The sequence below is a fragment of the Stegostoma tigrinum genome, chromosome 9 (assembly GCF_030684315.1).
Source record: "Stegostoma tigrinum isolate sSteTig4 chromosome 9, sSteTig4.hap1, whole genome shotgun sequence".
Taxonomy (NCBI): domain Eukaryota; kingdom Metazoa; phylum Chordata; class Chondrichthyes; order Orectolobiformes; family Stegostomatidae; genus Stegostoma; species Stegostoma tigrinum.
The window spans coordinates 22,626,333-22,640,840 of NC_081362.1; the positions used below are offsets into that span (position 1 = coordinate 22,626,333).

Below are 14,508 nucleotides of genomic sequence, written 5' to 3' on the forward strand. Positions count from 1 at the left end.
AAAAGGCCATTGTAAATTGTAATCTTATTCCTCAAATACAGAGACCAAAATTGCACAAAGTATTACTCCAAGTTTGATTTCATGGAAGGCTTGTAGGATTGTAGCAAGACTTCTTTATCCTTATACTCCAAATCCCTTGCAACAAAGGGAAACGTGTCATTTGCTTTCCTAAGTGCTGCTGTACCTGCCTGCTCATCTGTTGTATTCTTGTATAAGTATACTCGAGTCTCTCTGAACATCAACACTTACAAGCTCTTTAAAAAATCCTGCTCTACTGCCTGCACATTGAAACACTTCCTCACATAGTCTCCAGCTGCTACGTTGTTGTGCACTTACTTAATATTGTCTATATCTCTTGAATTTCTATCAATTATACCTCCGTGAAGCGTGAGGTTCTTGTCAAAGGCTTTGTGTAAATGTGGGATGTTGCTGTATGTGGACATGAGAACATTACTGAGACAGCAAGCATGCACACTCTGTTAATAAAGCTGAGCCAACATTTCCCCATACAAACATGAAACATTTGATGACACAGTGTGTACCTGGAGGAACACAGCAGGCCAGGCAGTATAAGAGAAGCAGGAAAGTTGATATTTCAGGTTTGTAGAATCATGAGGGGCATGGATAGGCTGAATAGTCAGTTTTTTCCCCAGTGTGTCGAAGTCCAAAACTGTAGCGCATAGGTTTAAGGTAAGGGGGGGGACGATTTAAAAGGGACGTAAGGGGCTATTTTTTCATGGAAAGGATGGTGTGTGTATGGAATGAACTACCAGAGGAGGTGGTGGAAGTTACAACATTGAAAAGGCATCTGGATGGATACATGAGTAGAAAAGGTTTAGAGGGATATGGGCCAAATGCTGGTAATAGAACTAGATTAATGTAGGCTATCTGGTCTGCGTGGATGAGTTGGACTGAAGGGTCTGTTTCTGTGCTGCATATCTGTATGACTCTGACTCCTTACTACCTTACAAGTGCATCAAATGCTTAAGAGATAGCAAGATATGCAGATGCTGGAGTCAGAGACAACACAGTGTGGAGCTGGAGGAACACAGCAGGCAACGTAGCATCAGAGGGGTAGGAAAGCTGATGTTTCGGGTCAGGACCCTTCCAATTTTACAAACTTCACCCCTTAGTCAATGATGCTCCAGGGAAAACAGCCTCAGCCTATTCAGCCTCTCCCTATAGCTCAAACACGCCAACCCTGGCAACTTCCTTGTGAATCTTCTCTGAACCCTTTCAAGTTTAACAATATCTTTCCCAAGCTGAGAGACTAGAACTGAATGCAGTATTCCAAAGTAGCCCAACCAATGTCCTGCACAGTGCCAACATGACGTCCCAATTCCTATACTAAACGCACTGTCCAGTAAAGGCAAGCATACCAAACACCTTCTTCACCACCCAGCCATGGTAACAATGGTACCTCAGTTTCAGCTGGTAAAGTGACAGAGATCAGAGGGCCAAAGGTGTAGTGCAGAGTCATTTTCTATTAAATCCCAAAAAGCAAAATTGTGACTTAGAGGTGGTTGACAAAATAAAGAAGAGCATAAAATAAAAGTTAAGGTGAGCTTACAAATAGTAGACCAACAGTAGACTCAACAGTAATATGGAACTGCTAAAGGCTAGCATTTAGAAAAACTGTATAAAGATATCATCATCTACTTGTATGTTATAATTCCTTTAACATCAAAAAAATTCCAAGATGCTTCGCAAGAGGATTATTAAAATGCGTCTGAACTCGTTAAGAATTTACTCAGCCGGACGGCCAAATGTTTAGTCACAGGTAGTATCTGAGGAATGTCTAAAAGGAAGAAAGTGAGATCAGAGAAGTTTAGGAAAGGAGTTCTCGACCTTTGGGTCAAGACAGCTGAAGAAATGGCCACCAAAAGTGGAGTAATTAAAATTGGAGGTGAAGAGGTTTTCTGGATGAACTCTGATATAACAAAAGGATTATGTGGCGAGAGGAGATGTTCCCTCCTGGGCCCTCAGATGAGGTGAGTATGTTTTCCTGTCCTCTTGGAGATGGTTTCATGAGCACACTTTTCTTCCTGCTATGAAAAATTAGAAATGAGGGGCCAGCTCAATCCCTAGTGGGTGTTGTCCCAAAATTGGAGACAGAAGATATGCTGCACAGAGCTACTGCTGCTTCAGTTACCTCAAGAGAGCATGTGAACAACTGAGGCCTATACTGTGTCCCAGTGAAAGCATCGAAAATGCTAGGTGAACACAATTGTCAACCAGAAGCTGCACCACAAGAAGAATGAGCTAATCAAGGGTGATGGGAAATGGGTCAGGTCCAGGTCTTAGGATAGGCATGGGGGCGAGTACAGAATCATAGAATCCCTACAGTGTGGATGCAGGCCATTCAGCCAATTGACCCTCCAAGAGCATTCCACTCACACCCGTCCCATCCCTGCGGCCCTGCATTTCCCACGGCTAATCTACCAAGCCTGCACATTCCTGGATACTCTGGGTAATTTAGCATGGCCAATCCACCTAATGCACACCTTTGGGCTGTGGGAGGAAACACAAGCAGACAAGCAGAATGTATAAGTGATAATGGAAACTGCAGATGCTGGAGAATCCAAGATAATAAAGTGTAGTGCCCCTGAGATGCTGCTTGGCCTGCTGTGTTCATCCAGCTTCACACTTTATTATCAAGGAGAATGTATAACCTCATACAGACAGTCGCCTGAGGCTAGAATTGAACCTGGGTCCCTGGGCTGTGAGGCAGCAGTGCTAACCAATGAGTCACTGTGCCGCCCCATTGGAAGCCGTCGGTTGCCAGGCCGGGAATCAGGATGTTATGCTGAGTCAGGATACAACTTGGGTATGAGCCATAAGCTCTGCAAAAATAAACTGCATTTTGTACCACATGGAGTGATCACAGACTGGGTGCACTCTTACAGAATGCTGAAGTCAGGAATGTGGTGCAAGTGTGAATTCTGTTACTTCTGAAGCTAAAGTTTAATCTCCCATTGAAAACTTGTAAATTGTCATTTGGTAATACAGAACTTGAGCATTGCTGCAAAAAGGTATTTCTCAATGTAAGGAGAAAACAATCTTTTTAGGCATCTTCTAATCAAAATGTTCCGAAGTATTACAGCATACTTCTGGAGCAAGTGGAACTTGAGCCGGGGCACTAGGGGCACTACCACTGCATCACAAGATCCCTATTTATACTGTAAGAGGAGATTAGTCAAAAAGTTGCCTTTGATTGGTGGGGTTGTCCAATGGAGAATGAACCAGTTAACACCATGACTGACAATTAATTGTCATTTTTTTCAGTAATGCTCAAATTGAGAATTTGACATTGAGTTTTTAAAATGGCTGAAGAAACTGCAAACAAGTTATGCCACATAGTTAACAGAAACTGTCTGTTAGGGCCAGTTATCTGTCAATCATCTGCAAGTGGTTGCGTGAGTAGATACTGATTGAGCAGGAAGCTTGAGTTAGCATTTGTAAGTTGACTGTGAGTCATCAGCTCTATATAAGAAAATCGCATTTTTACAGCACAGAATTAACGCCGAATTAACAAAGTACTAACGCTGGGAAGTTTTTTATACAGGGGAAAGAAGATGTTGGCTTTTTTTTAAACCTAGAGTAGCTGGTAAGTATTCCTCTTTTAAGTATCAAGTTTATTTACGCTGCAAACGAATTGCCTAGTAAAGAAACACAACAGGGCACCTCAGCCGCTTGGAACGTACAGCCTGTGCCACGTGAGAACTCCAGAACAATACCTACCTCCCAGACAATCACATATGTGAGAAGTATTATTAGCTGGAAAGACTTAAGCTTCAGGTTCTGGACCTTGAACAACAGCTGCTGGCACTTGCAGTGGTATATTCTCAGGTAAATACACGTTTCTAGAAGTGGTCATCCTGCAGCTTAACAGTATGCAGGCAGAGAGGGAATGGGTAACCACCAAACAGTCAAGAAGGAGCAGGCAGATGGTACAAAAGTCCATGGGTTGCACTGCACTCTTCAACTGGTATTCAGTTCTACAGACTGGTGAGCGAGAGTCCTCTGGGAAGCACAGTCAGGGTAAAATCCACAGCAACAGGAGTGATTCAGTTGCATATGGGGGTATAAGGTAGCTACGGAAAGCAATCAAAATAGAAGATTCCCTAACTGTAGATTTTTCTGCGCCCACCAACATGATTCCAGATGCTTCACTCCCTCCCTGGAGCATTCTGAAGGCAGTAGCTAAATAGTTGGAGGTTGTGGTCAGAAAAAGGGGAGTCATCTTACAGGCAGATTGAAGGGAGCTAGAAAGAAAATAAGCAGGACCTCAAACTGCTCTGTGTGCACTCTGGCTGTGAATAAAAATAGAAGGGTAGAACAGACAATTGCCTGGCTGGAGAGATGGAGCAAGAGAGGGGATTTGGAATTCCTGGGACATTTGGAATATCCTGGCAAGGTGGAAGTGTACAAACTGAATGGATTGCACCCAAACAGAGCCAGGGCGAAAAAATCTTAGGGTCAGTTTGGTGGTGTTATTGGAGAGTGAGCTTCAACTAGTTTAGCAGGGAAAATAGAAACCAAGATGTAGCATTAGAAAGGAGAAACAAGGTATACAAAGGATTGGGAGAGTCACACAGCATGACAATTAGATAAAATAAAAAAAAGGGTGGAGTGAGACAAAAAGGGAATATAGCAATACCTAATTCAGGTTCAGTGCACATATGTGCATGCAGAGAGCATACAGAATATAATAAAAAGCTCTAGTCACAAATAATCATATAGAAAAGTGATATCATAGTAATAATGGCAAGCTGGCTTGAAAAAGGATGGGACAAGGTACTAAATATTTATGGATTCAAGATTTTCAGGCAATACAGAGAAGGAAAAAGAAAGAAATGGGGTGGTAGTATTGATTAAAGACAATATTGCACTGCTGGAGATAGAGGATGTCCTGGAGGGGTCAAGGACAGGCTTCTTTTTGTTAGAGTTATGAAACAACAGGGATACCAGTATCTACCAAGTGTATTCTACAGGTGACCAAGTCGTGAAAAAGATGTAGAGGAGCAGATTGGCAAAACTATTATAAGGACCAAAGGAAACCATACAAAACATAAACAAAATACACATAAGCTAGGATTATAATAATGGATGATTCAAATATCTTACTATAGACTGGGGCAGTAATAGTACAAAGGACAACGAGCATTAAGAGATTCCAAAGTATGAACAGGAGAATGTCCAATGACGAAGGCTGCATTACTGGATCTAATTCTGGAGAAGGTCAGTTAACACCAGAAAGGAAACCTTTAAAGAACAGTGATCATAGGTTTAGATTAATTATGAAAAAAGTCAAGGAGAAATCTAGAGCAAAAACATTAAAATGGAGTACGGCCTGACCAAGTAAAGAGGGATCAAGGTTTGGCAGGCACAATTTAACTGAACAACTAGTCAACAAAAACAAGGTGCTTTTCCATCAGGAAAACAGGAGCTCTGCATGGCAAAAGAGATAGACAGTAAGTTGAAGCAAAAAAAAGTAAAGTTAATAAAAAAAGTGAGAATGGAGTTATATTGGTGAAGTGCGAAAAAGAATCAAAGGGGAAAAGAGATGGTATGAGGAGAGACTGGCAGCTAACATAAAAGGAAAATCAATTTAAAAGTCTTCCATTGGCATACAAGTATTAAAAATTGTAGTAGTAGAAAGGATAAGGCTGATTTAGCATCACAAAGGAAATATACTCATGGAGGTAGAGAGCATGGTTGAGATATTGAATACTTCAATTGCCTTTATAATGGAACAAGATTCTGCCAAAAGTCAAAGGAAGAGGAAGAACAAAAGGCTAAACCCAACAACTACAAACTAGTTACTATAACTTTGGCGATCCTAGCTTTTAGATACAGAAGCATAGATTACACAAACAAGATAGTTGTGATGAACATTTATAACAGACCGCTTCTTATTATACAATTAAATACATATTCCATTAACTGGTGAGTTTATCTAAAACCCAGCAGAGATTTGATCTGAGACAACAAAGTGTGAAGCTGGATGAACACAGCAGGCCAAGCAGCACCTCAGGAATACAAAAGCTGACGTTTCGGGGCTAGACCCTTCATCAGAGAGCTCTCTGATGAAGGGTCTAGGCCCGAAACGTCAGCTTTAGTGCTCCTGAGATGCTGCTTGGCCTGCTGTGTTCATCCAGCTTCACACTTTGTTGTCTTGGATTCTCCAGCATCTGCAGTTCCCATTATCTCTGATCGCCCATTATCAGAGATTTGATCTATATAGCTGAAGAAATGGTAGAGTTTAATTCCAGTACTTTGTACTGAATTTGATAAATAGACAATCATCACTGCATAGTGAAAATGCATTAATGTCCATTCTTTTTGTCTGGTTGTTGAATATCTTACAATATTTTGCTACATTAAAAGCACTTTATAAACGCACTCCCTGTGACATGTCTATCCTGAGCCTCCTCCAGTGTCACAATGTCTCCCGCAAACTGGAGGAGCTGTGCCTCATATTTTGCCTCGGAAGCTACAGCCCAATGGCCTAAACATGGAATTCACCACTTTTAAAATCTCCCCACCTCTGGCTTCATCCCATGACCAATCGTCCCTCTCATCCCCACCTCCTTGACCCGACACAACCTGTCCATCTTCTCTACTACCTATCCATCCCTCCCACCTCACTGACCAATCCCCACCACTCTCTACCTGCACTCCTCTATCACCATCCCACCTACCTTCTCCAGCCTCAACCTCATCTCTCTATTTACTGCTGAGCTCCCTTCCCCCTCCCTCATTCCTGAAGAAGGGTCCCGAACCAAAACGTCACCTTTCCCGCTCCACTGATGCTGCCTGGCCTGCTGTGTTCCTCAGCTCCATACTGTGTTGTTTTTCATTTAGCTGTTGCTTCTAAACAATCTGAAATGGACATTTGTCTTTTATTCTCTATTCTCACTGCAATCTTTAATCTTATACTTCCACCGGCTTGTTTCTATCTGATATACAGACCTACAATATCACAATATCCACTACTGAATGCAGGAAGAATGGGTGGAAACCTGCTGCAAATTACTGCAGTGAGCTCTTTGAGGGAAAAGAACTGGGACTGAAGACTTTATTGCAAGAGGAATGGAATTCAATGTACTGTTCGGTTCTGTAAAACATTGGCTCAACCTTAACAGGAGTATCGTGTTTAGTTCAGGGCACCAAAGAATGCATTGATCTTGGCTGGGTACAAAGCAGATGCCTTAAGTAAAACCTAAGCTAACAGGGTTAAACCATGAAGACAGGTTAAATTAACTTGGCTTTAAGTTTAGAAGATTGGAAGTTACAAAGGGAAATCTTTAATAAGAAACCAAAAGCAAAGGGAGTCAAACTTAAAATGGTGTATTCAGGAGTTAAACCAGAAAGGATACTTTTGCACAAAGGGTAGATGAAATCTGGAACTTGCTCCACCAAATAATGAGGTTCAATTTCAATTTTTAAAACTGAGGTAGATGCCCTTTCTTAGAAAAGGATAGTAAAGGAAGGGACCGACAAAGGACTCTACAAATTGACCTGGCTAAGATCCAGCATGTGCAGTTCCCATTATCACTAAGATCAGGATCTCATTGTATTAGATATCGTACCATTCCAGAACATATATTTTAGTGCAAGTTATTATACAACCCGAAATAAAATCCACAACAAGTGCTTCTCACAGGCAGGTGTTCGCATTGCATGGCATTTAAGGGATATTATAAGGAATACCAACTGGCAATCTCTCTTCTTTCGTTGTCACTTGTCTTTTCCTCCTTGATCTTTTAGGTTTCTTGCTTGTGTATGCTCCATCTGAAAGAGACTCGCTAGCTACATAAAGAAATGTTGCACTGAGAAGTATGAATAGCGTAGTAACATCAGGACCGATAAGAGTTAATCCTTTGAGCAATGATGAGATTTTTGGTATCAAATAAAAGTGTGCTTCCTTGGTGTTACATACGTCACTTTGTCTTATGCTGCTCTGGTATCTTAAATTTTCACATTATGAAAACTGCAAAGATTACTCAGATCTCAAAGGCTTCATTAGATTAATATTGCAAAAGACCTCTGAAAATACAACAAGCCTTTCCCCACTCTGTAACAAATGTATCTGCTGCACATCTCCCCTGGAATGTGCACCAGGGGACAGTTTAAACTTTTAAAATATATTTGATGAAAGGAGATGGTGGGTCACTGAATTTACTTGTAAATTAAATTAGCCACTGTAATTTAGTTACTGTGCCACAGTAAATATTGTAAATGGGAGCTGGATGCTACAAACGGCCATTGTTAGATTAAGTCATGATCAATGGAGCAATGTGGGAGTGTTATTGGATGCAGGGGCGATGTTCCCTCTGTCATGAGCAAAGAGTCACAAGGGTTTCAATACATGGCGTAGACCATTTCGGATTGAGATGAGGAGAAGTGACTGGGATGGTGAACCTGTGAAATTCTCTATCACACATGGCTGTGAAGGCCACATCACTGCATATATTTAAGAAACTGATACATTTCGAGAGACTAAATGTTTGAAGGGGTATAGGGAGAGAGCAGGAGCATGACGTTGAGAAACAGGATCAGCCATAATCATATTGAATGGTGGAGCAGACTCGATTGGACAAATAGCATGCTGGCACTCCTACTTTATACATTGCTATGTCATGCACTTCAGAATTCTTTTTAAGCAATGAGAGACTTACAAGATGTGGAGGAGCAAAATGCTTGACATATCTAAGTACACAAATCACTATCACCTATTACTGAGGTATAAAAGGCAACAAGAAAAGGGTAGGGAGAGGATAGGTATAATTTATTTTGCATTGTAATGAGTTTTTTCACATATTTGTAGTTATTCTAATGAGGAATCTGATTTTTATATAAACACATTCTAGACACAGATAGAAATACAATCCATGGCATATATTAGTTGTTTAATAATTGTAAAATTCAGGATTTTTTTAAAAAGGAAAGGCATTTTCTTGCTTTGTTGAGGTGGAACCGGTTTCTGTACTGATGTGGTTTATACAGTTGTAATCAGAGCACACCATGGTACAAAGAAGCCAGATTCCTTTTGCTGATATATTTAGCAACAAAATACAAAGAGAGTGTTTTTACATCAACTCTTCATGACATTTTTGAACAGAAAGAATTTTGTGCTCTAAAAGCAACCCCCTCCCTTACATTGAAAAACTGCTGTCAAATCAATGCTGCATCAGTGGAACTTACCCAAACTTGTCAGACTGCTATGGTAACCATCTCCGCCTTCAGTCACACTACTAAGGAAGTTATCCTCAGACAGCTTCGTTGCTTTTCCAGTTAGAATGTTCTGTTGGGGCGAAAACAAAAGATACAAAGGCACCTTGAACATGAGACTCCTCAACACAACTAGATTTTACTGCGTGACGACTTACCCAACCAAGGTCAATTCACTCACGCTGCTTCCCAGTCCATTGTTAAACATTGGATATGAATATGCTTAGTATCAACTTTATTGAATGAAAGCTGATTCATTTTCTAAATAGCCTTTAATATAAGGGATTAATTTGCAGTTCCAGTGTTCCACAGTGAGTGTATAACATGGTTAATATCCAATGTACCCTGAAGAAAATGAGTTTCTATAGAAACAATGGGTTCAAATCTCCTTTGACAACAATTATTTATAAACCTTCCTCCTTCGTCCTTCCCTCGTCTCTCCCAGCCACTTGGGTAATCTTCAATTTTGCGTTGTCCTTGAGGATGGTTAGGGATATGTTTCAAGGATTTGTGATTCAGATTAAATTTGGAAGAATGGGCAGAATCTTGACCTCTGCCAGGTGTGGGAAGTGTATTTTCCCAGATGACCAGTGCTGTCCACCCTGTGGTATTTGCCACCTGTGCCAGGACATAATACTGGGTAAGGGATATTGGAGGTAATTTGCTGCCACCTGTCCTTATTTTGTCTTTTCTTTGTCTTGGGCCTAGCTAACGACTCCACATACAGGGTATGCCACCATGAAGTATTTACAGAAGAGGCACCTTATTACATGATAGCAGTAAGCACGAACAAAGGATCCAAGTCATGATCAGGAAAAGGGGAAGGTTGAAGGATCAGAGATAGTAGGAACTGCCAATCCTGGAGAATCTGAGATAACAAGGAGTAGAGCTGGATGAACACAGCAGATCAAGCAGCATCAGAGGAACAGGAAAGCCCTTGTTCAGAAATCAGAGGGTCTCAACCCAAAATTTCAGCTCTCCTGCTCCTCTGATGCTGCTTGGCCTGCTGTGTTCATCCAGCTCTACACCTTGTTATCTTAGGTTGAAGGATTAAGCTGCTATTGTGATTTGGGAGGTAGAGCTGGGCAGGCTGAAGGCTTCCTAATCTGGCTTGGGCTAGTTGAGGAGGACCTGCGTAACTGGTAGCAGAGAAGACCTTTATTTACAACATTGAGACATCTGTAGGGGCAATGATGGTGTACAGCTTATGTAATTGCTTGAGTAAACCAGATACCTGGACTAATAATCCAGACGATGAAAATTCAGATCCCTCTAGGGTAATTTGAGAATTTGATATTAGTTTAACGAAAATATGGCGTTAGTAAAAGCCACCATAAAACTGCCATATTGTCACAAAAAAAATTTGGCTTGCTTGTTAACGAACAGATCTGCTGTCTTTCCCTGGTGAAGCCATTCATGATTTCATTTGGTGGCTGCCTTTAAAGTATCCTGGGAAAAGGCTGAGCAAGCCACTTCAGTGTTTCAAACTATCATGGGCAGTTCAAGAAGGCTGCTTATCAAAACCTCTCTCAGAATCAAAGGGAAGGGCAATATCAGCCCTGCCATATCCCAAGGTGAATTTTTAAAATAAAAATTCTTGACATTTATTCCCTCCACCTTCATTCAGTTTACTTCAATGGTGAAATGCCATTTTACTGCGTCCAAATCATCCCTCTCCTGCTTCTGTCTGATTTTGTAAAATAGTTTTGGTTTCAGAGCAGTGAAAATAAAATCCAAAATATTGGCAACACCAGCAACTGAGGGCTTTAAGAAGTTAATTAATGGCCTGACACCACCTCTGTGAGTGAGAAAGGTAGCAACTAGAGGAACATCGATGAAGGTAGTGGCCTCTGAAAACCGCCCACATGTTCTTCAGGAGCAGATAATGCCTGGAAAGTGAGCAAGCTGAAATTTGTTGGAAACTTACATGTTTTTCTTAAACCTTCACAAACAGAACAGGATATCTGAATCACAATGATGTAGGCAGGAGGTAGGCAGGAAATTTCATTTTTATTCAACTGATCAGTCATTTTAAAACATGATTGCAACCTACAATGTTCTTTTTTACCACCTATTAGACTCTGGGTCAGTGTTTCAATTTACTTGATATCAAAGGGGAGGAACTAGTAAACATTACTGAGGGCCTGAACATCATGTCAAAACCAGCAGATAACATGCAACTCCAGCACAGCAAACAAACCTTATTTCCTGCAAGGACAAAGTTCACTCTGAGACTAAGCTCATAACCATCTTCATGGACAGTTGCCGATATGATCTGCCAAAGAACAACAAAAACATCAATTAATTCTCCCATCATGAAACAAATAATCACTCTAACTTAGGAATAGATCACAGTGACCTTGTCAAAAATATCCACAACCCTGTAAAGGGATTAAAAAACAAAATGAAATGGCACAGTGGCTCAGTGGTCAGCAGTGCTCTCACAGTGTCAGGGACATGGGTTCGATTCCACCTTCGGGCGATTGTGTGGAGTTTGCACATTCTCCCCATATCTGAGTAGATTTCCTCCAGGTGCTCCAGTTTCCTCCCACAGTCCAAAGATGTTCAGGCTAGGTGGATTGGCCATACTAAATTGCCCGTAGTGTCCAGGGAAGTGCAGGCTAGGTGAATTACCATGGGAAATGCAGGGTTACAGGGAGGGGACCGAAAGCAGGATCTGGGTGGTATCTCTTCAGAGGGTTGGAGGGGAATCAATGGGCCAAATGGCCTGCTTCCACATCATAGTGATTCTGTGATATCATATATACAGTCAGCTACGTTTCTGTTGGGTGCTGTCATGCTGGGGTTAAGAGATTGTGGCCATGATTTTCTTCTCCCTGGAGTTGGAGAGAAGGGGAAATAATGGAGCGAGTCAGCTTTGGAGAGATATGAGTCACCATCTTGGCAATTAGTGCTAGGTAAATCCACTGGGGACTTTCCCAACGTCCCAGCAATTGAGGCTTTATGTGGTCAGGCAATGGCTTGACACCTCCCTAATCACTTGCCACCTCCATAAGTGAGAAAGTTGGCTAGTTTCCTCAATCTACTCCTGACCTCATGACAGCCTTGATTCAAACATGAGCAAAAGAGCTGATTCCAGAGGTGAGGCAAGAATGACATCGATTGATATCAAGGTTACATTTGGCCAAGTGTAAGAAATGAGAATCAATTGGAATGGGGGACTGAGTGGTGGTAAGTGGAGTATTGGCTGCTCATACCTAGCATGAAGGACATATCTGCAGAAGTTGTTCAGGGGACTATGGTGGGTCCAGTCATCTCTGACTGCATAATTAATGAACTTCCCTCCATGATAAGGTCAGAAGTGGGGATGTTTGATTTCACAATGTTCAGTACCTCTTCACTTACTGAAATAATCCATGTCCAAATGCATCAAGATTCGGTCAATATTCAAGTTTAGACAGACAAATGGCAAGTGGCCACATAATGTCCAGACAATGATCATCTACAGCAAAAGAGAATCTATTCATTGCCTTGGCTTTCATAGCATTACCATCACTGAATCATCTACTTTAAACATCCTTGGGATTTCCATTGACCAGACACTGAGGACTAGCCATATAAATACTGTGTCTACAAAACCGTTCAGAGACCGGGAATTCTGCGGTGAATAACTCACTCCTGACTCCCCAAAGCCTGTCCGCATTCAAGGGCGCAAGTCAGGAGTGTCACTGGATGGATCCACTTGCCTGGATGGATGCAGCTCCAACAACACTCAAGAAACTTGATACCATCCAGGACAATGCAGTCCACTTGATGGGCAACACAAGCACAAGTATTCATTCCCTTCACTGCCAATAAAGCACTGTATATTATCTATAAGATGCACTGCAGAAATTCACCAAGGATTCTTCGACAACACATCCCAAACCTATAACCACTACTATCTCAAAGGACAAAGGCAGATATGAGGGAGCACTGCCATCATCATACTCTTGGAAGTACATCACTGTTTTTTCATTGCCACTGAATCGCAATCCAGGAGCTCCTTCCACAACAGCGTTGTGTTAATAATGCTAAGTTAAAGCTGATTTCTTTTACAAGGTGCATACAGGATTGTAGATTTGATAATCAGGGCAAAGTTTGACCTGTAGCATAAAATGTGTAACACTGAATCAATTGCCTGTTTTATACCCACGTCATTTTCTTTTTCCATTGGCTGCTGAATCATTGTCGTTGTGCAAGGAGTGAAGAACCCCAAACAGTATAAAATCAAACACACAATGCTAAACTATTGCCTCGGCTGCAATTGGAACATCATGTCCAATTTTGTACACCTTACTTTAAGAAGAATGTCAAAACCAAGGAGAAGGTGCACTTGTGATTTGTGAAGATGTCAAGTTCGAAAGAGGAAGTGCAGACTTTAGTTATAATGATCAAATAGAGACATTAGGTACTGAGAAAATTCAATAAGTTGAACGAGAAGACCATTTTTAATATAGTAAAATATCCCAAGGTACTTCACAGGAGAAAAATCTAAAAGGAAAACTGATGCTGACTAACACAAGGAGATATTAGGGCAGATGACAAAAATAGGGAAGAGAAGGTGAGGAAAAAATCTGATAGAGGTACTGTATTTACAATTCTGAGGAGATTTTATCAGGTAATAAAGGTAAACCAACTTTCAGTGGCTCGTGAATTTGAATACATTTTAGAATATTGTCAAAAGAAATGATAGCTTGAATTTCTAAAACAACAAAATGTCATGAGACAATTCTCAGGAGCATCATAAAGCAAAGTTAGACTCTGTTTGAAATGCAAGATGGATGGTCAAAAGCTTGGTCAGAGACATGTTTAAGGAGTGAAATACAGGAAGAAAGAGGTTGACAGAGAGAGGCTTAGGAGGGGAATTGAAGAGTTCAGAGTGCTGGGTCAGCTGAAGACACTGTCAACTATGTGTGGAAGGAATAAAATCAGAAGTATTCAAAAGGCTGTGCTTTTAGATTGTGTCTCCAAAGGCAGCATTTATTTGAATAATAGGAGGTGGTGCAAGGGCAAAGACAGATTACTGGGAGATACCAGACACAATAGAAAGGCAATATTTGGCTATGGTTAGATAAATAAGAATGGAACAAAGGTAAGTGCAGTCCTATCCAGCTGAAAGAAAGTGGAGAGGTGTGAGAGGAAGTTGCTAAGATCAACTCTGTTGGCACTGCAACCAGGCAGTGGAAGAAAGGGAGGGATGGTTTAGATTTTCACAGTCACATAAGTAACCAATCATTTGTGATTTTGAGAAGAGCCATTTTCCAGTGC

The 14,508-nt window shown here is 41.2% G+C and overlaps 1 protein-coding gene across 7 annotated transcripts in view; it reads right to left on the reverse strand.

Moving 5' to 3' along the window:
- The window catches only part of dzank1 (double zinc ribbon and ankyrin repeat domains 1), a 101,439-nt gene that overhangs the window by 13,113 nt on the left and 73,818 nt on the right, over nt 1–14,508 (reverse strand). For 6 of the 7 annotated variants that reach the window (XM_059648410.1, XM_048536268.2, XM_048536267.2 and 3 more), the window contains exons 15-17: nt 11,438–11,512; nt 9,211–9,310; nt 7,721–7,815 (exon numbers count right to left, since the gene is read on the reverse strand). In XM_059648410.1, coding sequence (XP_059504393.1) covers nt 7,721–7,815; nt 9,211–9,310; nt 11,438–11,512 — 270 coding nt within the window. The remainder of the gene's footprint in view (nt 1–7,720; nt 7,816–9,210; nt 9,311–11,437; nt 11,513–14,508) is intronic. The other variant, XM_048536269.2, reaches the window with a different exon arrangement.